Source organism: Eurosta solidaginis, chromosome 5 (assembly GCF_040869045.1).
Source record: "Eurosta solidaginis isolate ZX-2024a chromosome 5, ASM4086904v1, whole genome shotgun sequence".
NCBI lineage: Eukaryota > Metazoa > Arthropoda > Insecta > Diptera > Tephritidae > Eurosta > Eurosta solidaginis.
Window position 1 is genome coordinate 204,091,599 of NC_090323.1, and position 27,247 is coordinate 204,118,845.

Consider the following 27,247-nt stretch of genomic DNA (forward strand, 5'->3'; position numbering starts at 1 on the left):
TTTGATACCCATATTGTACAAACGCATTCTAGAGTCACCCCTGGTCCACTTTTATAACGATATTCCGAAAAGGCGTCCACCTATAGAACTAAGGCCCACTCCGTTTTAAAACACTTATTAACACCTTTCGTTTGATACCCACATTGTACAAACGCATTCTAAAGTCAACCCTGGTCCACTTTTATAACGATATTCCGAAAAGGCGTCCACCTATAGAACTTAGGCCCACTCCCTTTTAAAATTATCATTAACACATGTCATTTGATACCCATATCGTACAAACAAATTCTAGAGTCAGGCGATATCTCGAAAAGGCGTCCACCTATAGAACTTAGGCCCACTCCCTTTTAAAATTATCATTAACACATTTCATTTGATACCCATATCGTACAAACAAATTCTAGAGTCAGGCCTGGTCCACCTTTATGGCGATATCCCTAAATGGCGTCCATCCATAGAACTATGGTCCACTTCCTCTTAAAATACTCTTTAATACCTTCCATTTGATACACATGTCATACAAACACATTCCAGGGTTACCCTAGGTTCTTTTTACAACATGGTGATTTTCCCTTACTTTGTCTCCATAGCTCTCAACTGAGTATGTAATGTTCGGTTACACCCGAACTTAGCCTTTCTTACTTGTTAGTTTAAATTTTAACTTTCTTTTTCATTTAAATTTTCTTATCCATTTTAATTTTAGAACTAGTTTTAATTAACTTCAATGTTAATTTTAATTTCAATTTCATTTTAACTAATTTTTATATTATTTTATTGCATTTTATTTATTTACATTTTTTTCAATATTACTTAATTTATTTTATTTAGTTTATCATGAAGGAATTTACTTTAATTTGTATTTATTACATATTGTAACGAATTTAGGGAATTTATGATATTCATGCAAATTCAATTATACTTCACAACCAATAGCGTGTTTAAATCAAAACTGATTCGTTATTACTCAAATTGCGCTGCTTTTATACTCTCGGTTTCCTCGTTAACCCATTTCTCTTAAAGTCTAGTAATTTCCCGAAAAGTTGTAGCTCATGCTTGGTTAGTTACCAGCTATATAAGTACATGTATATTTGTAGTTTATAGCCATATGTGTGTTTATGTGTAAGTAATTACTTCGGCTGATGACTACATCTGTGTGTGTGAGATAGCTCTTCGTCGCCTTCTACATATGTGTTGATAGCTTTAATGTGTACACGTACATAAGAGTGGCTGGTTCATGTTTTTATTGTTGCGTGATTATTTAATAACAGCTTAGAGATGCTAATATTCGTCACAATATCAATATATACTATACTCGTATATTACATACATATGTACATATAATATTCTCATATCATACATATGTATAAAACAATTAAAAATTCTAATTTCATAAAAATAATGCGATACATTAATTTGATTAGATTTTATTCATTCCAAATATTGCTGCTCTTAATATTTGCTTATTAAATTACATTTACTCTGTGAAATCTAAATTTCTATTCAATTAACCCACAAGGTCTCTTAAGCTAGCCCAACGTTTTCAGCCCAACATGCACAACATTTATTACTAATTTAGTACCGATTAATTAAATTTATTACCCTTGTATTTTAAAAAATATCGAGGGTTGGGCTAGCTTAAGTTTAAGCCAGCCCAAACCATATGCACAATCAAAAAACGAGACCGTACTAAATTGCACAACATTTATTACTAATTTAGTACCGATTAATTAAATTGATTACCCTTGTATTTTAAAAAAATATCGATGGGCTAGCTTAAGTTTAAGCCAGCCCAACCCATATGCACAATCAAAAAACGAGACCGTACTAAATTGCACAACATTTATTACTAATTTAGTACCGATTAATTAAATTGATTACCCTTGTATTTTAAAAAAATATCGAGGGTTGGGCTAGCTTAAGTTTAAGCCAGCCCAACCCATATGCACAATCAAGAAACGAGACCGTACTAAACTGCAAAACATTTATTACTAATTTAGTACCGGTTAATTAAATTTATTACCCTTGTATTTTAAAAAATATCGAGGGTTGGGCTAGCTTAAGTTTAAGCCAGCCCAACCCATATGCACAATCAAAAAACGAGACCGTACTAAACTGCAAAACATTTATTACTAATTTAGTACCGGTTAATTAAATTTATTACCCTTGTATTTTAAAAAATATCGAGGGTTGGGCTAGCTTAAGTTTAAGCCAACCCAACCCATATGCACAATCAAAAAACGAGACCGTACTAAACTGCAAAACATTTATTACTAATTTAGTACCGGTTAATTAAATTTATTACCCTTGTATTTTAAAAAATATCGAGGGTTGGGCTAGCTTAAATTTAAGCCGACCCAACTCATATGCACAATCAAAAAACGAGACCGTACTAAACTGCAAAACATTTATTACTAATTTAGTACCGGTTAATTAAATTTATTACCTTTGTACTTTAAAAAATATCGAAGGTTGGGGATCACGTTTAATGCTAAATGCCGACCGGACAGTATTAAAGTTGTAAGCAAAACTTATGTATATGATTCGATCTACGGAAAGGGGGTTTGAATCAATCCAATTAAAGATGTATTCCTTAAAATGTTACATCAATTATTTAATATCCGCGAATAGGTTCAAGTCTAAAAATGAAAATTTTTTGTACTGCATATATAACTAAATCAATTTTTGTTCAAAATTTAGATTGTACAAGTCTTCGTGAAAGAGCGCGCACAAAACACATGCAGCTATCACAAAAAAAAACTGGTGGGCGGTGCCCAAAGGCCTCTTTAATGTATTTGACAGAGACGATTTTTTCTGACAGAATTTTGTCGCTACTCTGATTTACTGGGGGTGTGAACGCCGTGACAAAATACTAAATTTGATTTAGGATAGACAAATTGAGTCCTTCCCCGCGTTTTACATAATTTGGCACTAAATAGCTACATGATTAAGCAGCGCCATCTATCTTTGAAATAGTATTCATCATTGGTAGTGTCCAAACTAAGCAAGTTATCTTGCTCAAATTATCTCGCACAAATTATCTGGCTGAACGAAGGTGGGTCCGAACTAAAAATTAGAACTTTGTTGTGTGTCCAAGTTAAAAGTTGGAACCTAAAGAAATTATCTGCCCCGCAAATTTCACCATTTCAGGGCTCCCGGACGTTTAAAAATATTCGAAGCATTTACAATTTTTATTACGAACAACGTACTTAAATAATTGATTTGAGTTTTTTTTTAGCTTTTACGAATGTTATATATGTATATTCCATTAAAACAAAGGCTAAAAATTTTATTTTATAGAAAAATTGGATGTACATATACAATGTACACCTAGATAATTCGATATAAAACTTTGAAAACAAATACAAAACACCATTCATTGTATTATTTTATTACTGATATAAAAGAACTTATAAATAAAACTGTGACAAAATAAAAAAAGTTTAAGTATGCTTCTTGCGATCTATACATCAAGTTGTAGGTCTGCTCGAGTATACAAAAAGTGCATTTTTATAATTTCCAAAAAATCCCCAAAATTTGGAGTTAGGGACCAAAACCCCCTTTCCGTAGATCGAATCATATACATAAGTTTTGCTTATAACTTTATTACTGTCCGGTCGGCATTTAGCATTAAACGTGATCCCCAACCTTCGATATTTGTTAAAATACAAAGGTAATAAATTTAATTAACTGGTACTAAATTAGTAATAAATGTTTTGCAGTTTAGTACGGTCTCGTTTTTTGATTGTGCGTATGGGTTGGGTTGGCTTAAACTTAAGTTAGCCCAACCCTCGATATTTTTTAAAATACAAGGGTAATAAATTTAATTAACCGGTACTAAATTAGTAATAAATGTTGAGCAGTTTAGTACGGTCTCGTTTTTTGATTGTGCATATGGGTTGGGCTGGCTTAAACTTAAGCTAGCCCAACCCTCGATATTTTTTAAAATACAAGGGTAATAAATTTAATTAACCGGTACTAAATTAGTAATAAATGTTTTGCAGTTTAGTACGGTCTCGTTTTTTGATTGTGCATATGGGTTGGGTTGGCTTAAACTTAAACTAGCCCAACCCTCGATATTTTTTAAAATACAAGGGTAATAAATTTAACTAACCGGTACTAAATTAGTAATAAATGTTTTGCAGTTTAGTACGGTCTCGTTTTTTGATTATGCATCGATATTTTTTAAAATACAAGGGTAATAAATTTAATTAACCGGTACTAAATTAGTAATAAATGTTTTGCAGTTTAGTACGGTCTCGTTTTTTGATTGTGCATATGGGTTGGGTTGGCTTAAACTTAAGCTAGCCCAACCCTCGATATTTTTTAAAATACAAGGGTAATCAATTTAATTAATCGGTACTAAATTAGTAATAAATGTTCTGCAATTTAGTACGGTCTCGTTTTTTGATTGTGCATATGGGTTGGGCTGGCTTAAATTTAAGCTAGCCCAACCCTCGATATTTTTTAAAATACAAGGGTAATACATTTAATTAACCGGTACTAAATTAGTAATAAATGTTTTGCAGTTTAGTACGGCCTCGTTTTTTGATTGTGCATATGGGTTGGGTTGGCTTGTAATAAATTTCATTAACCGGTACTAAATTAGTAATAAATGTTGTGCAATTTAGTACGGTCTCGTTTTTTGATTGTGCATATGGGTTGGGCTGGCTTAAATTTAAGCTAGCCCAACCCTCGATATTTTTTAAAATACAAGGGTAATAAATTTAATTAACCGGTACTAAATTAGTAATAAATGTTTTGCAGTTTAGTACGGTCTCGTTTTTTGATTGTGCATATGGGTTGGGTTGGCTTAAACTTAAGCTAGCCCAACCCTCGATATATTTTAAAATACAAGGGTAATAAATTTAATTAACCGGTACTAAATTAGTAATAAATGTTTTGCAGTTTAGTACGGTCTCGTTTTTTTATTTGTGCATATGGGTGGGCTGGCTTAAACTTAAGCTAGCCCAGCCCTCGATATTTTTTAAAATACAAGGGTAATAAATTTAATTAATCGGTACTAAATTAGTAATAGATGTTGTGCAATTTAGTACGGTCTCGTTTTATGATTGTGCATATGGGTTGGGCTGGCTTAACTTTAAGCTAGCCCAACCCTCGATATTTTTTAAAATACAAGGGTAATAAATTTAATTAATCGGTACTAAATTAGTAATAAATGTTGTGCAATTTAGTACGGTCTCGTTTTTTGATTGGGCTGAAAAGGTTGGGCTAGCTTAAGAGACCTTAACCCACATCATCTCGAGTGCGGAGTTCCACACATTTTTGATTCTGGCATTTGAGCACAGTACTCACAAATAAGGCAAATTCTATTTCGAGCACACACCTTTTCATTTTGATGTTTATTTAATCCTCAAAGGAAGGTCAGTTTCCACAAAAAATAAAAAAAAGATTTGCTTAAAGCATGGGTGTGTCTGTGCGCAATTTTTGTGTTTGGCTTAATGCCAACTAAGCTAAAATATCGAGTCGTCGGATTTAAAAAAAATTCTTCGAAGTTAGGTCATAGAATGAGATTTGCTTGCTTCCAACACTGAATAAGTAAGAATTAAAAAGTATTTAAATTGAAAAAGCAATTCATATGTTAGCACAAAAATACGCACATTCCAATAATTTTCTCATGCTAATGTTTGTATGTATGTATCAGGTGATTTTGAATGGCGTGCCGGTTCTGTGCAGAGTTTTGTAGAACATGTTTATGCGGATTATTAAGGATTAACCGACTGAAAGCCACTTAAACAATGAATGAATAAATGACAGCCAGCAACAAATGCAACGACAAAAATATTTACGAATTTAAAATGCCGATGAAAGATGATTATACTGCGATTTGTTGATGTTGATTATTCATTTGTTAGTTTATTTTATTTGGATATCTAATTGAAAGCAATTGAAAGCACACAAATATCGAGCGGATTTACTATTGTATGTCGTTCGTAATAAGTTTAATGATTTGGAACCTCAGTATTAGGGTGGATCGATTTGTATGGACGAAAGTTAACCGATATCGCGCCATCGGTTTTTTGATAGGATTTCGGATCAGGAAAAAAAGTTCCACTGCGCATACCCAAAAAAATAATTTTCGAGCCTACGAAATTTTATTTTTTTGACTTTTTTCGACTTTGATTTTTAAGGTTTTTTTCATGACCTACTAAAAAATGTTCATATGTATACCCTGTCCGACCTAAAAAAGTCCGCTAAAAACGTTATCGATAACAGTTTTTTGAAAAGAAAAAAAAAAATTTACAATCATAAGAAATTTTTTTAGTAGGTCAATAAAAAAAACCCAAAAATCAAAGTCGAAAAAAAGTAAAAAAAAATGAAATTTCGCAGGCTCGAAAATTATTTTTTTGGGTATGCGTAGTGGAACTTTTTTCCCTGAGCCCAAATCCTATCTAAAAATCGATGGCGCGATATCGGTTAATAAATCGACCCAGTCTACTCAGTATAATATAAACAGTTCTTGCATTTCCCATCCTGCCACGTTTAAGGTAAAATTCTTCTGAAAACATTTGATGAATTGAAACCAGTTTAGTAAGAATTCAAAATAATTAAAAAATCCAAAATACTAAAACAATATTTGAACACAAAAAATTTTTTTTTGAATTAAAACGTAAAAAAACGCCAAAAAAAAATTTAAAACGTAACAAAAAACTTAACAATATACAAATAAAAAAAAAATTTAAATCCGTAAAAAAAAAACCTATGTGTAAAATTTAAACCGTAAAAAAGTTAATTAATTAACAACGTTAATTTTTTTAAAAATTAACGTAAAACAAGTAAGAAAGTTTAAGTAGGATGAAACCGAACATTACATACCCAGCTGTGCACTTGAAACGCTGTTATTGTTTGCTGCGCAAGGCTTTCAGGAGTGACTTCCAGGCGATTTCGCTCCTTTTCATAGCAAACAGCTCTAGATATGAAAAAAAATTTTATGCCAAATTTCGTTAGGATTGGGAGATTTTTGATTGACTTATGGCATTAAAAGTATTTTGGAAAAGGTAACAAAAAAAAAAAAAGGGGCAGGTCACGCCAATTTTGAAAATTTGTTTAAGTTTTGTTCTTAGCTCAACCATACCACTACTGTGGTATAATACCAGTCAAAAGTAGTTAAATACCATAGAGTTATTGCAAACTTTGTTAAGGTTAGAACCTTTAGGAAAGGTGGGCGTGGTCTTTAACGATTTAGATTATATGCTCTCAGTCTATATAATTTGGCAAGGATAGTGTCTTTGCCAAATTTCAATGTAATATCTTTAAATGCTTTTGATTTACGGCTTGTTAAACTGCCACGCCCATATTCCAAAATTTTGTTCTTATGTTTTGCGTCGTAAAACCAGTCACCTACCAAATTTCATTAGCTCAGCGGTATTCGTTTTTGAATTATCTAATTTTTTCCATTTTTCTTAATGTTCGATATCGAAAAAGTGGGCGTTTTTATAGTCCGATTTCGCTCTTTTTCAATAGCAATCTAATTTGGGTCCATATAAGCCCGTATATCGAATTTGGTGAAAATATCTCAGTATTTGCTAAGTGGCGGACAGACGAACGGACGGACATGGCTTAATTCTTTTTCGATACTGATGATTTTGATATATGTATGTAAGTATATATTTGATATATGTATGTAAGTATATATCTATATCGATTCCTTTATACCTGTACAACCAACCGCTATCCTATCAAAGTTATAATAAATGTCCTGTACATATACATCTGGGTATAAAAATAAAAAAAAAAAATTTAGTTGAAAAAAAAAAAAAACTAAAAAAAAGGAATAGAAGTAGAAATTAATAAAAGCGAAAGAAGTAAAAAAGCTGTAAAAAGTGAAAAAGGAAAAAATTAAAAAAATCCTTAAAAGTAAAAGAAGTTCTTAAGAAAATATAAAAGCTGTACTTAAAAAAGACTGAAAAAAAGGCTTCATCTCCTCAGGGTTTGATATGTATATTCTATATGTAGACTACCTGTTGTAATATATTTATAAAAAAATGATATATAACAAATAAAATACAGTAAATAAATTTTTTTTTTAAATAAAATGAATCAAAATAATCCAAATCAAGATAAAATTAAACAATAACACAACAAAAAAAAAAAAAAAAAAACAGAAATAACATATAGAAATTGTTTTGTTTAACGAAACCGAAAACAATAAAAAAAATAATATAAAAAATTTAAAAGTATAAAAAGACAATGAATTTTAGAAATAGAAATTATAAAAATAAGTAAAAAAAAAATTAAATAAATACAGGGAAACAAATAAATTCTCTATCACGAACAGCTGGTGTGAAAGCGAAAACTAAGTGTCAAAAATCAAAAAATTAAAACAAATTTGACAATTGCTATCGTGCAGTTGACGAGTAACGTAAAGCTAGACGATAAACGAAACCGTAAGCTTCAGAGTATCATTAACGGACGATATCGCTAAAGCACGTATTGTTCGTTAAGCGTCTCATTTGCCAAACAGAATGACGCTGGGCTCATTCCATTTCAAGACACCCGGTCCGCGTAGGACATGATTTTTGAGTTCGATGAAATTTAAATATGTTGTTCTTTGGTCAAAATAATGAAACCCGTGTTTTTTTTTTCGCCTCAAAAAAATTTTTTTTTTCGGATTGATTGGCAATTGAATTCGATAAAATGCAATCGATATTTTATTCACCTATTTTCTCAACTGTCAATAACTTTGTCAAAAATTAATCGATTCTCATTATTTTTTTTTTGATATGTTCGTTATTACATTAACTTTTATATAAATAGCAAAATAATAAGAAATGAACGTTTTCAATAATAAATGTGATATTTTAATTAATCTATATATTAATACGCTAACAAGATTTCCATACAATCAATTTACAGGCTGTTTCGCATAGTTAGCGTACGTAAAATCATATAAAAGTTATATGAATCGATTTGTATGGATCAGCCGCAGTACATAGGCCTATTTTTGTGAACAAATATTACTCTATTTTTTTTATAATTAATAGAAAAAGTTTTTTGTAAATTCGAACAATCTCTCCAAATATCGAAATTTACTGTCGTGCACAAAAGCGCGCCATCTGTAGGACCAAGTATGTAAGGGCTCTAAAACACACACCAACATATTATGTAACCCCACCGAATTAGAAATTCGAAAAGATACTACGCGTGTTGCTCAAATGTTTCACCTACATACATATGCGTACGTGCCAGTCGGTGAAAGAATAAAACATGGTTTCCCATTGTTGCCACTTACCTATAGTGGCCTCTACCAAAATCCTAAAAAAATTGTTCCAAAATAATTTGTAGCGTACAATAAAATCTTAAATAGAATTAATTTTTGACCGGCCCTTTTTTGTGGCAAATTTCACTTACACGTAAATACATAGGTCTTCAACAGATTCTTTGTTTTTTATTTTAGTTGCTTTCAAAAAAACATGAAATCACAAATATTGAGTTAATTTTTGTTGAAACTCACTAAATTTATTTATAACAATTAATGGCAAATTTGTCCGAAAATGTTTTTGCATTTGCAGATTTAATTCTCATTTTAGATAAAACGCGTCTTATACTGAACAAAAAAAAAATAAATTTGCTACAAAAATATAACATTAAACTTTTTATATTGTCTTTTATGCTAATTTATTTTATTTCTTATTTTATTTTATTTTATTATATATTCTTTTATTTCAACTTAGTTTATTATTATTTAAATGCAGCTCGAAAATTGAAAAAAAAAAAATACAAATTGGTCGAACTTCGACCATAGGCCCTTTATGCTGATATGTATTGGATTAATATATGGCGAAAAAAAGTTTAATATTCAAAAACTCACATTTCGAAAACAGCGAGTTTTGGCTAATAGATATTCACCCAAGTTAAAATATAAACTGTTCACTCGATATAGAAAAGTTTAAACAAAAAAAAAAAATTTACTTTTTTTGAAATATTAAGTTTTGAAAAAGTCATAAATTTTTACTAAATACTAAAAAAATGTTTTTTAACTATATGCTATATTTTATAAATTTATATAAAATTAAAAGTAATAACGAACATTTCAAAGAAAATATCATGAGAATCGGTTAATTTTTGACAAAGCACGTGAGGTATTGCATCAATATATGAGGGAAAAAATGTTTAATATTCAAAAATTCATATCTCGAAAACAACAAGTTTGGCTAATAGGCATTTGGCCAAGTTGAAATATGAACTGTTCGCTCGATGTAGAAAAACTTTAAACAAAAAAAGATAACCTTTTTTGAGAAATTAATATTTGAAAAAGTCATATATTTTGTTTTAAACTATATGCTATTGTTTATATATTTATATAAAAGTAAATGTAATAGCGAACATTTCAAAGAAAAATTCATGATAATCGGTTAATTTTTGACAAAGTTATTGACAGTTGAAAAAATAGGTGAATAAAATATCGATTGCATTTTATCGAATTCAATTGCCGATCAATCGGAAACAAAATTTTTTGAGGCAAAAAAAAATAAAGACGTGAAATGGAATGAGCCGCTGATAATGTCAAAAGCGTGCCCCAAATCGCAACCTCCATTTATTTGAGGATTCACGCGCAATTATCGAAATAGATTTCTAGGATAAAAAGCACAATAATGATGAAATATTCCATTTTCTATGGCCGGGAACGAAAAATATATGTCTAAAAATGTATTTATTATTGTAAAAAATTTAATGAGCTGATAGGCCTTAGTTAAATAAAACACAATATTTAAAGTTGTGTTTTAGTTTTACTTCGTCGATATTTCGATTTCAGTCTGAAATCATCTTCAGGACTGTCAAACACAAATAGAAAAAAGGACTATTAGAATAATATTATATTTTGCATATAGGTATATAATAAAGCAACTTACACATATGACTATGTTTGATCGACTGATCAGATGTTCAAAAATTAAGTATAATAAAGCATAACAACGAAAGTAAACAATAGAAAATACCGCAAGTGTAAACAAATTTTTGCAATAACAATAATACATAGGACAAAGAACAATAAGACAGATAAAATGCATGAGCCATAACTATGGTGTTTAGTTGTTGTCATTGGATAGATTTTGAGCGGGATGTTGGCTGGACGCTGTTTGAATTTGCTGAGCACCGTGAAGCTTGCACTGCATTTTGTTGTTGTTTCAGCAATAGATGTCGATATGCATATGCACATTGGTCGGTGTCGCTTTTAAAATTCATTCTCTTATCATTAGGTGTGCTCATAATATGGAGCATTTCCAAAGTAAAACGCTTATTATAATGTTTCTCAATATCCAAGATAGAAACATTTTTGAAGTCAGGATAGTGACCAGTATCCTTACAATGCGCTGTCAAGGCCGTCTTATTGTCCGAAGCAATGTTTCTAAGCTTTATATTGGACTTATGACCGGAAATCCTTGTCTTTAGCTTTAATTTGGTTGTCCCCACATATACCTTATCGCATAAGTGGGACCCGTCACCGTTGCATGGAATTTTATAAATGATGTTGGATTTCTCATCTTTCGAGATTCTGTCCTTAGTATTGCTGTAAACCTGTCGTAACGTATTGTTATATGTGAACGCTAGTGTAATTTTCTCTTTATCATATAATTGCGATGTCTTTATTCTCTCCGATATTCCTGGAACATATACTATAGACTTGTATATTTTACTTTTCGTTTCACGTGTTGCCTCATCATTAGAGGTTCTAATTTTGAAATTTCGTATGAGTTTGTTGATGAGATTACTGGGGAATTCATTTTCTTCTAGAGTTTTCTTTATAATCGCAATATTCTTTCCATGGTATATTCTGTCGCTAATAGTGAGTACCCTACTGATGAAGTTTTTGGCTGTATTTAAAATTGTTTTCCTTTCATGGTGTGAGTTGTAGTTGATTAATCTTCCCGAAGCTGTGGGTTTTTTGTACCAGTCAAAATATATTTTATTGTTGTGCGTGTTTATTAGCATGTCAAGGTATGGTAGTTGACCGTCTTTTTCGACCTCCACTGTAAATCTGATGTTCTTGTTGTAGCTGTTGAGTTCCTTCAGCATATTCTCTACTTCATCCGTTTTGACAATCGCAAATAAATCATCTACATATTTAGTTAGTAGGCGTGGTTTACATTTGGCTTCCATCTCAAATCTTGTTAGCAGCTCTTCCATGACGATGTCTGCTATGACCGGGGAGGCTGGGTCATAGCAGACATCGTCATGGAAGAGCTGCTAACAAGATTTGAGATGGAAGCCAAATGTAAACCACGCCTACTAACTAAATATGTAGATGATTTATTTGCGATTGTCAAAACGGATGAAGTAGAGAATATGCTGAAGGAACTCAACAGCTACAACAAGAACATCAGATTTACAGTGGAGGTCGAAAAAGACGGTCAACTACCATACCTTGACATGCTAATAAACACGCACAACAATAAAATATATTTTGACTGGTACAAAAAACCCACAGCTTCGGGAAGATTAATCAACTACAACTCACACCATGAAAGGAAAACAATTTTAAATACAGCCAAAAACTTCATCAGTAGGGTACTCACTATTAGCGACAGAATATACCATGGAAAGAATATTGCGATTATAAAGAAAACTCTAGAAGAAAATGAATTCCCCAGTAATCTCATCAACAAACTCATACGAAATTTCAAAATTAGAACCTCTAATGATGAGGCAACACGTGAAACGAAAAGTAAAATATACAAGTCTATAGTATATGTTCCAGGAATATCGGAGAGAATAAAGACATCGCAATTATATGATAAAGAGAAAATTACACTAGCGTTCACATATAACAATACGTTACGACAGGTTTACAGCAATACTAAGGACAGAATCTCGAAAGATGAGAAATCCAACATCATTTATAAAATTCCATGCAACGGTGACGGGTCCCACTTATGCGATAAGGTATATGTGGGGACAACCAAATTAAAGCTAAAGACAAGGATTTCCGGTCATAAGTCCAATATAAAGCTTAGAAACATTGCTTCGGACAATAAGACGGCCTTGACAGCGCATTGTAAGGATACTGGTCACTATCCTGACTTCAAAAATGTTTCTATCTTGGATATTGAGAAACATTATAATAAGCGTTTTACTTTGGAAATGCTCCATATTATGAGCACACCTAATGATAAGAGAATGAATTTTAAAAGCGACACCGACCAATGTGCATATGCATATCGACATCTATTGCTGAAACAACAACAAAATGCAGTGCAAGCTTCACGGTGCTCAGCAAATTCAAACAGCGTCCAGCCAACATCCCGCTCAAAATCTATCCAATGACAACAACTAAACACCATAGTTATGGCTCATGCATTTTATCTGTCTTATTGTTCTTTGTCCTATGTATTATTGTTATTGCAAAAATTTGTTTACACTTGCGGTATTTTCTATTGTTTACTTTCGTTGTTATGCTTTATTATACTTAATTTTTGAACATCTGATCAGTCGATCAAACATAGTCATATGTGTAAGTTGCTTTATTATATACCTATATGCAAAATATAATATTATTCTAATAGTCCTTTTTTCTATTTGTGTTTGACAGTCCTGAAGATGATTTCAGACTGAAATCGAAATATCGACGAAGTAAAACTAAAACACAACTTTAAATATTGTGTTTTATTTAACTAAGGCCTATCAGCTCATTAAATTTTTTACAATAATAAGTACTTACAAGGCTATCAAAAATCAGCAATATATAAAAATGTATTTTTTAATTTGCTACGTTGAAATTTGCCCTTCAAACTCGTTTCTAATTATAACAAGTGTATGTCAGTAACTATGGCATTCACGACCATTAAGTTTTGATGGAAATTGGTATTGTGATAAAAAGTTATAGTAAAATTATGTTTAACAAAATATCAAAAAAATTTGCGGTTGAATTTTTGCGGTAGCCTTTTTTATGGTGGTCAACAACACCTCATAAAACCCATGACTAATCAATTTGAGAATATTTATATGCGAGTACTCATAAATTTTAATAAATTTCATTATCACGCTATAAACACTCTTCGCGCAAATACTCAACGCCCAGCGCCCAAAGCAACCAAGACAAATTGATGGCGAGAGGGCGACGAACAATAAGGCAAATTGGAAAAATAAACAAAAACACAAAACACAAAACGATTTTCAAATGAAATACCACAGAGCATAAGTAAAAGCTACACAAATCCCTAAAATACTCTTGATAAAATTACATAAAACTAATCATACGAAAAATGATGAAGGTACAGAAGGACCAAACGCGTTGTCGTAGTCGTTACTCTGGCAAACAGCCATATAACAATAATGCACCCACAGACGGCGTGTGGAGGATGTAGAAGAGAGATGCGACAGGCAAGCAAAACCAAAAATCAAAAAAAAAAAAACAGTAAAGCTCTTAGCTTATGATTTTGCTGGGTGGTTTTTATGGTGGTTGGTGGATAGAGTAGATATCTACTTAAATATACTCTCCTATCATATACTGACTGCTACCAAATCCACTGTAAGGACGACCTACTATAGCTACTAGATATGAGGTAAGAGCAAAGCGAACGACAGTCGAGCATACATACGACCATACGAACGACCGAACGCGTGCTGTATCTACACCGACAATCTGTTTAACAACTTCATGAGCAAATCCAACAAATCGGATGCCAGTGGCATTTACTCGTTTTCGTAAGTGGCTTACAAACCAGCCGACATGAATACTTGTGCACACACAACATTGATATATATATATTAATAAATAAATATATTAATACTGTATTGTACTACATTTATGTTTGAAATATTAACAGTGGAAATTGGAACTCATGTTGAGAAAATTTCTGACATCCTCAGAAGGAGATATTTACGTTTCACCTTGGGTGAGCTTGAACTGGCTGTTCCTTGAGGACCTCACATAAACTAAATGAGTTTATAATGTTACCAGAAGTTTGCTCAACGACCAAAATGAAAAACTCTACCAGAAACAAGGATCTGTGTTATAAAATAACTCCGTCCTCCAGGCAAATATTAGAAGCTTTCTAGGACCTATGATTTTTGCTGCTTCTATATCTGATAGCTGTGCCCCTCCTAATATCATGGGTACACTTCACCTTAAAGACGTATAGTTTCACAACTCATTCGAATCATCACCAAATTCGGTGCGAATATAAGATTGGATCTAGAGTATTGTGGAGAAGACGGAAGCCCTTCGTCAACGCTTTGATAAACTGTCGTGGTAATTGAACTAAAGACCCATGTTGGTAAAAGTCCATGCAAAACGAAGCTTGCGTCTTGGAGCTGTACCTAAAAGTGGTTATTTCGTGGTGTGTCTCACATCAAGATCAAAACCAAGTAGTTACTTCTATCAAAGAGGAGGGGATTGGTGTACTGGCGCTTTATCAGTCACATCATTGTCGACAGCTATAAGATGGAAACTTTGAAGGTCTCCGCTTATTTGGGAACACCGAAAACAATGTCATATCTTAATAGATAATATAGCAAAGAAACGGCTTAGCGGTGTCAAGATTGACCCAACATGGACTTGTGTTTTCCTGTGAATTCCTGACTCATGCAATGCCTTCCAAACAGATGTTCATGCTAAGGATGGAAGTGCAATGACTGTAAATCTCGGGAACGAAAAAGTACACTGATGATGATGCAACGTCGCAACCGGTTTGTCTCCCAACCAAGTATATAAAATACATAAATTATCCACTCAGTCGGAAAATCATCAAAAAAACGAGTCAAAATGGGCAACATACATGACACTATGATTGAAAGGGGAGACATGGGCAAAGGATCTGAGCTCATATTGCTCCTAGCTATTTACATTTGCGTTGTTTCAAAACTTTTTAAGCATCCCCTCTCCCACTGTAGAGCGGCAGGATTTTGGGTGGCATTAATACCTACAGAACTTGGCAGCATATACACAACATAAATGAATCGGGCAAAGGCCGGAATTATGCTGTACAAAAGGCGTATGTTTTGCAATGGTGCACAAGACTGACCCAACACACGCATGTGGGACCAGAAGCTTCGGATTCTCTTGAAATATTTATACGTATGAGTTTAAGTGTGGAGAAATATAAACGATGGGCCTGTAAAGAGAGTCTACTCCTCTTCATATCCCCTGGCTATAGATGTGCTCCTACTGGTAGTACCAGTTGTATGAGTAGAGAGAGGCCTGATCCGTTGCGCATCTTATGGCTTGAAGGATGGTGTTCCAATGACTGCATCTGTGTAAAGCGGCCGTTGATCGAAAGGCGCCATTATATGCCAGCCTACGTTTGTGAGACTACATACATGGAACAATATACATATATTTTTTTTTTAATTTCTTATGGGTGCACCTCAATATCTCGAAAATTTTCAGAAATCCCTACAAGACTTAACTAAATCTGGACAAAACAATATCCGGATAACATGATATCTCGAATGCCGGAAAGGTGTTCTGCGCAGAAATACTTTGAATAGCTTAGACGGTGTTGGATCGGGAAGATGTGTATATTGTATGACATCATGTCGGGATTTTATTGCGGGTTTTCGTGTCGGTATTATGAATGGGCGGGACTTGGTCCTGTCGGGATTATGAATCATTGGAATTTGGTCGTGCTGGGATTATCAACTGTTGACATGCGGTCGTGTCGAAGATTATGTGTTTCGAGATTTTGTAAGTCGGGAATTTGTTCCATTTTTTATATTTTATTTTTTTTTTATTTTTCAAATTTCAAAAATTTTTGTTGACAATATTCGCTGTTCGGCACGGCGTTGCCATACTTAAAAGCGTTAATGCAACTTTTTCATGCTTTAGAACGTTCAAACAAAAGCTGCACCAATGAGGAGAAAGGGGACAATAGAAGTATAGGATAGAAGTGCGACTGAGATTATAGTGGGCCCGAACACTATGGACACATTTACTCTATGTGTGTTGGAGGTAGAACGAGCAGACCCTCCTAGTTCAGTAAATATCACTTTGGATGAATGTTCCCTATCCTGCCACTCATTGAGGGCATTCATAATAGACAACAATTTTGCCGAATGGAAATACGCGAAATCCCTTGTACGTCCTCTCAACCTAGCCCAATCTATGTTGCGTATCATCTCTTTACAGTGGAACAATGAAAGATGGCAGCATTAGACGAGTACACCCTTTTAATGATTTTATATCTGTCTCAGATTTCCTATGGCTGCCGTGAAACAAAATGACGTCCCTTATTTTAGCGGCGATAGGTTGGCGGAATAAGTTGAAAATTTTACATAATTAGTAGCTAATTAAATGCAAATTAACTTCGAGAAAAAAAAATTTATAGCTTTACAAATTTTTTTTTTATGACATTCTGCGCTAAAATAAGACTGAAGTTAGCGAAACCAATCGGCGAAAGGTTGGCGGAATAAATTGAAAATTTTACATAATGAGTACCTAATTTATTGGAAATTAACTGCGAGAAAAAAAATTGTATAGCTTTACAAAATTTTTTTTTATGACATTCTGCGCTAAAATAAGACTGAAGTTAGCGAAACCAATCGGCGAAAGGTTGGCGGAATAAGTTGAAAATTTTACATAATGAGTACCTAATTTAGTGCAAATTAACTGCGAGAAAAAAAAATTTATAGCTTTACAAAATTTTTTTTTATGACATTCTGCGCTAAAATAAGACTGAAGTTAGGGAAACCAATCGGCGAAAAGTTGGCGGAAGAAGTTGAAAATTTTACATAATGAGTACCTAATTTATTGCAAATTAACAGCGAGAAAAAATATTTATAGCATAAATGAATCGGGCAAAGGCCGGAATTATGCTGTACAAAAGGCGTATGTTTTGCAATGGTGCACAAGACTGACCCAACACACGCATGTGGGACCAGAAGCTTCGGATTCTCTTGAAATATTTATACGTATGAGTTTAAGTGTGGAGAAATATAAACGATGGGCCTGTAAAGAGAGTCTACTCCTCTTCATATCCCCTGGCTATAGATGTGCTCCTACTGGTAGTACCAGTTGTATGAGTAGAGAGAGGCCTGATCCGTTGCGCATCTTATGGCTTGAAGGATGGTGTTCCAATGACTGCATCTGTGTAAAGCGGCCGTTGATCGAAAGGCGCCATTATATGCCAGCCTACGTTTGTGAGACTACATACATGGAACAATATACATATATTTTTTTTTTAATTTCTTATGGGTGCACCTCAATATCTCGAAAATTTTCAGAAATCCCTACAAGACTTAACTAAATCTGGACAAAACAATATCCGGATAACATGATATCTCGAATGCCGGAAAGGTGTTCTGCGCAGAAATACTTTGAATAGCTTAGACGGTGTTGGATCGGGAAGATGTGTATATTGTATGACATCATGTCGGGATTTTATTGCGGGTTTTCGTGTCGGTATTATGAATGGGCGGGACTTGGTCCTGTCGGGATTATGAATCATTGGAATTTGGTCGTGCTGGGATTATCAACTGTTGACATGCGGTCGTGTCGAAGATTATGTGTTTCGAGATTTTGTAAGTCGGGAATTTGTTCCATTTTTTATATTTTATTTTTTTTTTATTTTTCAAATTTCAAAAATTTTTGTTGACAATATTCGCTGTTCGGCACGGCGTTGCCATACTTAAAAGCGTTAATGCAACTTTTTCATGCTTTAGAACGTTCAAACAAAAGCTGCACCAATGAGGAGAAAGGGGACAATAGAAGTATAGGATAGAAGTGCGACTGAGATTATAGTGGGCCCGAACACTATGGACACATTTACTCTATGTGTGTTGGAGGTAGAACGAGCAGACCCTCCTAGTTCAGTAAATATCACTTTGGATGAATGTTCCCTATCCTGCCACTCATTGAGGGCATTCATAATAGACAACAATTTTGCCGAATGGAAATACGCGAAATCCCTTGTACGTCCTCTCAACCTAGCCCAATCTATGTTGCGTATCATCTCTTTACAGTGGAACAATGAAAGATGGCAGCATTAGACGAGTACACCCTTTTAATGATTTTATATCTGTCTCAGATTTCCTATGGCTGCCGTGAAACAAAATGACGTCCCTTATTTTAGCGGCGATAGGTTGGCGGAATAAGTTGAAAATTTTACATAATTAGTAGCTAATTAAATGCAAATTAACTGCGAGAAAAAAAAATTTATAGCTTTACAAATTTTTTTTTTATGACATTCTGCGCTAAAATAAGACTGAAGTTAGCGAAACCAATCGGCGAAAGGTTGGCGGAATAAATTGAAAATTTTACATAATGAGTACCTAATTTATTGGAAATTAACTGCGAGAAAAAAAATTTTATAGCTTTACAAAATTTTTTTTTATGACATTCTGCGCTAAAATAAGACTGAAGTTAGCGAAACCAATCGGCGAAAGGTTGGCGGAATAAGTTGAAAATTTTACATAATGAGTACCTAATTTAGTGCAAATTAACTGCGAGAAAAAAAAATTTATAGCTTTACAAAATTTTTTTTTATGACATTCTGCGCTAAAATAAGACTGAAGTTAGGGAAACCAATCGGCGAAAAGTTGGCGGAAGAAGTTGAAAATTTTACATAATGAGTACCTAATTTATTGCAAATTAACAGCGAGAAAAAATATTTATAGCTTTACAAAAATTTTTTTTATGACATTCTGCGCTAAAATAAGACTGAAGTTAGCGAAACCAATCGGCGAAGGGTTGGCGGAATAAGTTGAAAACTTTACATAATGAGTACCTAATTTATTGCAAATTAACTGCGAGAAAAAAAATTTATAGCTTTACAAAATTTTTTTTTATGACATTCTGCGCTAAAATAAGACTGAAGTTAGCGAAACCAATCGGCGAAGGGTTGGCGGAATAAGTTGAAAAGTTTACATAATGAGTACCTAATTTATTGCAAATTAACAGCGAGAAAAAATATTTATAGCTTTACAAAATTTTTTTTTATGACATTCTGCGCTAAAATAAGAGTGAAGTTAGCGAAACCAATCGGCGAAAAGTTGGCGGAAGAAGTTGAAAATTTTACATAATGAGTACCTAATTTATTGCAAATTAACAGCGAGAAAAAATATTTATAGCTTTACAAAATTTTTTTTTTATGACATTCTGCGCTAAAATAAGACTGAAGTTAGCGAAACCAATCGGCGAAGGGTCGGCGGAATAAGTTGAAAACTTTACATAATGAGTACCTAATTTATTTCAAATTAACTGCGAGAAAAAAAAATTTTTTAGCTTTACAAAATTTTTTTTTATGACATTCTGCGCTAAAATAAGACTGAAGTTAGCGAAACCAATCGGCGAAAAGTTGGCGGAAGAAGTTGAAAATTTTACATAATGAGTACCTAATTTATTGCAAATTAACAGCGAGAAAAAATATTTATAGCTTTACAAAATTTTTTTTTTATGACATTCTGCGCTAAAATAAGACTGAAGTTAGCGAAACCAATCGGCGAAAGGTTGGCGGAAGAAGTTGAAAATTTGATATAATTAATAGCTAAGTAAGTGCAAATTAATCGGGACAATTTTGTCTCTGATGTAACGTGAGTTACCATGGAAGTGCCCATATGTATGTTCCAAGGCGCCGTCCGTGGAATTGATTGATTTAGATCTATGTATATGGTATAAACATACATATGTCATGGCGCCGCAGCGCAAATGACCAATTTCTTATGAATTACTGTGTGACATCCCAGTAAGCCGCTGAAGCTGCCAAGTATCAATACTTTCAACCTAACATTTCACCTGTGAGGCTATACAACTTCAAGGACTTTTCTCCATGACTAACGCACGGCGATGGCCGCCTACTCGTACCAAAGAGGATAAATATAATAAGAGCCGCCACTCGTTATTTTTTAGGCATTTACTCGATGTAAACTGTGAGGTAGTCGCTACTTTTGTTTTATGAGGGACATTTTTGAATTTCCTTCCATTTATCCATGCGGTGTTGTCACTTTATGCAAACGTGTTTTTTGGAAAGAGAATTAAATAATTAATTAAATACAGTCGGAAAAATAAACACAAATACCCCATGAAAATGTGTAGAAGACATTTATAAACATCTCGCCCAAAAAAAAGTAGCGACTACCTCACAGTTTACATAGAGTAAATGCCTCAAAAATAACGAGTGGCGGCTCTTATTATATTTATCCTCTTTGGTACGAGTAGGCGGCCATCGCCGTGCGTTAGTTATGGAGAAAAGTCCTTGAAGTTGTATAGCCTCACAGGTGAAATGTTAGGTTGAAAGTATTGATACTTGGCAGCTTCAGCGGCTTACTGGGATGTCACACAGTAATTCATAAGAAATTGGTCATTTGCGCTGCGGCGCCATGACATATGTATGTTTATACCATATACATAGATCTAAATCAATCAATTCCACGGACGGCGCCTTGGAACATACATATGGGCACTTCCATGGTAACTCACGTTACATCAGAGACAAAATTGTCCCCGATTAATTTGCACTTACTTAGCTATTAATTATATCAAATTTTCAACTTCTTCCGCCAACCTTTCGCCGATTGGTTTCGCTAACTTCAGTCTTATTTTAGCGCAGAATGTCATAAAAAAAAAATTTTGTAAAGCTATAAATATTTTTTCTCGCTGTTAATTTGCAATAAATTAGGTACTCATTATGTAAAATTTTCAACTTCTTCCGCCAACTTTTCGCCGATTGGTTTCGCTAACTTCAGTCTTATTTTAGCGCAGAATGTCATAAAAAAAAATTTTGTAAAGCTAAAAAATTTTTTTTTCTCGCAGTTAATTTGCAATAAATTAGGTACTCATTATGTAAAGTTTTCAACTTATTCCGCCAACCCTTCGCCGATTGGTTTCGCTAACTTCAGTCTTATTTTAGCGCAGAATGTCATAAAAAAAAAATTTTGTAAAGCTATAAATATTTTTTCTCGCTGTTAATTTGCAATAAATTAGGTACTCATTATGTAAAATTTTCAACTTCTTTCGCCAACTTTTCGCCGATTGGTTTCGCTAACTTCAGTCTTATTTTAGCGCAGAATGTCATAAAAAAAAAATTTTGTAAAGCTATAAATATTTTTTCTCGCTGTTAATTTGCAATAAATTAGGTACTCATTATGTAAACTTTTCAACTTATTCCGCCAACCCTTCGCCGATTGGTTTCGCTAACTTCAGTCTTATTTTAGCGCAGAATGTCATAAAAAAAAATTTTGTAAAGCTATAAATTTTTTTTCTCGCAGTTAATTTGCAATAAATTAGGTACTCATTATGTAAAGTTTTCAACTTATTCCGCCAACCCTTCGCCGATTGGTTTCGCTAACTTCAGTCTTATTTTAGCGCAGAATGTCATAAAAAAATTTTTTGTAAAGCTATAAATATTTTTTCTCGCTGTTAATCTGCAATAAATTAGGTACTCATTATGTAAAATTTTCAACTTCTTCCGCCAACTTTTCGCCGATTGGTTTCGCTAACTTCAGTCTTATTTTAGCGCAGAATGTCATAAAAAAAAAATTTTGTAAAGCTATAAATTTTTTTTTCTCGCAGTTAATTTGCACTAAATTAGGTACTCATTATGTAAAATTTTCAACTTATTCCGCCAACCTTTCGCCGATTGGTTTCGCTAACTTCAGTCTTATTTTAGCGCAGAATGTCATAAAAAAAAATTTTGTAAAGCTATAAATTTTTTTTTCTCGCAGTTAATTTGCAATAAATTAGGTACTCATTATGTAAAATTTTCAATTTATTCCGCCAACCTTTCGCCGATTGGTTTCGCTAACTTCAGTCTTATTTTAGCGCAGAATGTCATAAAAAAAAAATTTGTAAAGCTATACATTTTTTTTCTCGCACTTAATTTGCATTTAATTAGCTACTAATTATGTAAAATTTTCAACTTATTCCGCCAACCTATCGCCGCTAAAATAAGGGACGTAACAAAATGGTCCAAGGTGTTAGTGCCTTGTGCTGCTATTGTGTTGCACAGCACTGCAGGTATCTTCTCACGATAATGCCAAACTCTCATACATATAAATAAGTATGCATTCAATCTATAAGTGCCACCGTATGACAGCAGCCGCGAAAGGCAGTGGCAGCAATACAACGAAGAAACGATGAAATATTTAAAGTTCACAGCAACAGTATTCAACCAACAATCAGCCAAACAGCTAGACAGTCATAGCAAAGTATGCATTCTGGTTAGCAGTCATCTAGCCGTTCCGTCATTTAGCTAGACATTCAGTCAGCCAGTACACAGATGACTACCAGCTAGCTATACATCCTTATAGCCATTCCTCTGTCCGTTCATCTACAACCATCTGAACTGTAAAGTATTCCATGCTTAAAAATATGGCACGACAAAATGAAGTCCGACCATGATGATGACAAGAAGGATGGCGTTGGCGATGGTGATGACGCTGACTGACGCTGAGCATTGAGTTTGATGATGATGATGACGGTGACGACCATTGTATATACAAAATAGATACAAACAGAGCATATGAAGGCATGAAGAAGCGCCCGAGCGGCTCATGTTCGGTCCAACGGCTGTTTCAACTAAAAAAGGAAAAACCCAAAAATAAAAAATATAAAAAACAATGCAGAGAAGCACGTCAGCATCGACAAAAAGTGTATAGAAACTTTGGGAGGTGAAAAGTATTGTTGTATCGTAGTCGATAGCTTTATCCACAGGGTTGTAAGGTAACGCGGTGGGTAAAAAGACGTGCTGAAATAGAACTAAACGAAGCGTTGATAATAGTGGCGATGTGTGGATGTTTTTTCTCTTCAGGGACTGTCCAAAGTGCGCCTTTCATACTTAAAGGTTGATCGAAAGCGAGGGACGAAATGCAAAGCAAAATAGACAATATGGCTATCTATTGTTGTACTCTTTTAATTCTGATTGCTTTTAAGTGAGAAAAAATAGTACTTCACTTAGTCATGATTTTTGAATACTGAATTGTAGTCATTTTCATTTCGATACAAAACAAACGAAAAAAAGCAAACGTTTTCTACGCTGTTCAAAAGAACATGATATTTTTAACGAGTGCCCGTATTTAGCGTCATTCTACTTAGGATAAATGCTCACCACATTCATGCTGACTGACAGTTTAATTATTTGTTTAGATGTAACTTTGGCGTGCTTTGTGAAGGGAGGGCTTGACTTTGCTGCTTTAATACTGGGTGATTAGAACTTGAGGAAACAAAAAAATTCCTGGGTTATAATTTCTGTTTAGTTTCACAACTTCTATGTCTTTATAAAGAAAAGCAGAGGTCTGTAGGAAGTTTTGCAGGTCGAATTCTGAGTAAAGGTTGACCAACTCTGCGCATTGTTTGGTTGATGAAAGTTCTATGTAAATAAAATTAAAGAAAAAACTTTTTAAAAATAAGTTTTTATTATTGGTTAATAAAATTAACTAAAAAGTAAAAAATAAATTGACTATAAAGAAATATAACACTGTATAAGTTCATTATAATCTTTAACGATAATTAGGCTTTTTCGTCTGCGACAAAAAAATTTTGATGGTATAATTAAGAACATTTAGGACCTTCTTTTCTTGCTATCACAATGTAACACGTGACTGTGATATAAACTGTAAGATTTAATAATTTAGGTGTAAAGTTGTAATGTTAAAAATATATAATTATATACAATATGGAATTTTTTTTGTCGCAGACGAAAAAGCCTAATTATCGTTAAAGATTACAATGAACTTATAAAGTGTTATATTTCTTTACAGTCAATTTATTTTTTACTTTTTAGTTAATTTTATTAACCAATAATAAAATCTTATTTTTAAAAAAGTTTTTTTTTTAAATTTTATTTTTTATTTGTTACTTTTTAGTTCGTTTTATTAACAAGTAATAGAAGCTTGTTCTTAGCAAAGCTTTTTTCTTAAATTTAATTTAAATATGAATTTTTTTTTAATTTTTAGTAGGGTAAAATATTGTTTATGTTAGTTATGTAATCTTTACTTAGTTATTTGTAACGTTTCTGATCCTATCCATTTCTTTTAATGCAGCAACATTACAAGGTTTTTTCGAAGTCAACTTTGAACAGTCAAGTTCTTCTATTCGAGTATTAACTAACTTAAAATCATATTTTATTGTGACTTTGCCTATGTCGCGTTCAGTTTACAACTACTCCTTGCAGATCTCTGCTCTGTTCCATCGCCAAAAATCTATAAAACAAAATCAAGTGCGCAAAAAAGTATGCAACATTTAGCGATAACAGCCTAACTTCTACGTTTGTTGCATACACACACAAAGCGAAGTTACCTGCGTTCTTGAAGATTTAGGCTTTTATTCCCTTGTGAATGCAAATCTTTACCGATAATTCTGTTATCAATTAATTTATCGAATTCTCGCAAAGTAATATTGCATTGTCATCGGAGTTATGCATGTGTGCAAAATTTCAGCTCAATCGGACACGGGGAAGTGTATCAAATTTAACTTGCAAGATTTGATTACAGACAACAGCCAAGTGAAAGTAAATAAAAGCTTATAAAATTCGTTTGAAGAACACCCTTCCAAATAACAGCACAAGAATTCCTAAAATGCGAATAAAGTTTTACAACTGAACTTAATTTGCAGCAATGTTTCTAATTTAAACGATTTAAACGATTTCTCAAATTCTTCTCAAATATTTTTCAACTCGACTACAAGTTGATAAGCATTTGAGAAAAGCATTTTGATCCGAATACGTTTCTTTCACGCTTAATATTGTGTTAAGAATATAAAAATTCTCCATTTGGGAAAGAAAAGTGCTTTTGAGAATGCATCAACGGCTATTTGTAACGTTTTTGAGAACAATGTATGAAAATAAGACAAGTTTCTAAAGTGTGATCCCATTTGCTGGCGATCAACTGTACCATTCCGATCTGTAAGCTTTGCCTCTGATAGTTTGGATTGAACAGCCTCGCTTAGGTTGTGTAGAGACGCAAAATGCTGCCTTTGTGAGCATTTCTCTCCTTTGGAGGTGGGTTGTTCTTCTGAACTTTGTCGTTGTGATGGCTGAATGTGCTTTCGAATGACTACTGTGCTACTACCACAAACACTTAGAATCGCTTCCTGCTCAAAGGCGGCGTCTCCTTCTCGAACACCGTTTAATGAGGCGCTGAAGTCCTGTAGATAACGGTATTTATCACCATCAATATCATTTTAGTTCTTTGCCGAAGTTAACATTTCCTTGCCGGATACGGCATGGCTACCACAACACCTGTATTTTGGGTGGTTGTCGGATGTGAGCCCAGTTAGCTAGGATATTATCACATTCGGGCAGTAGCCCTACTGTGGTGTGCTTATTTGAGAGTGCGATGTCGCATTATCCTTATTTGTTCCTGAACTAGATGCTAACGGGTAACAATGCCGCCTAAAATCTATTGGATCCGTTGGCTTTATCCAGTTCTCGCTAATTGGAAAAAAATTTTTCAGCTTAGCTCTCTGACCATCAAATCTTAAGGTTCTCTTTACTGTTAAATGCGCAGGATAGAAATTTGATTTTCCGATAAGGAGAACGTAAGTTATCTTTGTAATTTTTACTTTATACGTCTTGAAAACACATGCCCGTACTTTGCCACTATCGCACCCAAACAGCTGAGATGGTCGTCCGTGTTCACTATTAGTGCTCGATGATTATTTGAGGAAGACGTGTCCAAATTCTTCTACACCACTTAAACGTGTAGAGTATCTCCGTCGACATTTTCCTTGCTCTTAGAAGTACTGGCATGACGGAATATGCTCCTTACTCGTCCTCAACGCTTGAAGTGTTACCAAGTGGTCAGCAGTCTCGTTTCAGCTTCTTTTAGAACAGGAATAGGAATTTTGGTTAACAGTTTGACATCAGACTTTGCTGCTAAAGGTGCCTTAAGTAGGGTGAGGTTAGTTTTCCGGTCATCTTTCACGTTTTCGCTTGTATAGGTATGAGGAATATGGTGCAATCGCAAGAATAGTACTGTTTTCTGCACGTTTTCTATGTTTTTAATGTCCCGTGGATGAAGACTATCCATCGGCTCAGCTGCTTTAATAACGGCAAAATATATTTCGGATGTAAACTCATTTTCAGTTGAAATCATTTTGGAATGACTATCTCTCATCCCATGTGAATTTTCTTATGAGGCGAAACTGGTTTCGTCGGTTGTTTCTTTTTTCGTTCTCTGTCATCATTAACTAATGCAGTTCCTCAACCAAAATTGTTAGTTAGTTTCCCTCCCTTTCATCCGGCCCCAAAACTTCACGTATGGATTACATTTATTTTGCGGGCGCTCGATCTCTTATAGACGCCTGCACGCCCCAGGAGTCATTACACTTTGTTTGCGGATATGCCAAAAAAATTCA

The 27,247-nt window shown here is 33.6% G+C and overlaps 3 protein-coding genes across 9 annotated transcripts in view; 2 read left to right on the forward strand and 1 right to left on the reverse strand.

Moving 5' to 3' along the window:
- The window catches only part of Gug (Grunge), a 142,630-nt gene that overhangs the window by 26,988 nt on the left and 88,395 nt on the right, over window positions 1-27,247 (forward strand). The window lies entirely within an intron of this gene.
- LOC137252213 (uncharacterized) lies at window positions 10,707-12,139 on the reverse strand. Its single transcript, XM_067787619.1, has 2 exons — window positions 10,872-12,139; window positions 10,707-10,793 (listed from the first exon to the last, which is right to left on the reverse strand). Exon 1 carries the CDS (start codon window positions 12,118-12,120, stop codon window positions 11,059-11,061), a length of 1,062 nt encoding a protein of 353 aa, XP_067643720.1. The 5' UTR covers window positions 12,121-12,139; the 3' UTR covers window positions 10,707-10,793; window positions 10,872-11,058.
- Window positions 12,204-13,636, forward strand: LOC137254575 (uncharacterized). Its single transcript, XM_067792355.1, has 2 exons — window positions 12,204-13,471; window positions 13,550-13,636. Exon 1 carries the CDS (start codon window positions 12,223-12,225, stop codon window positions 13,282-13,284), a length of 1,062 nt encoding a protein of 353 aa, XP_067648456.1. The 5' UTR covers window positions 12,204-12,222; the 3' UTR covers window positions 13,285-13,471; window positions 13,550-13,636.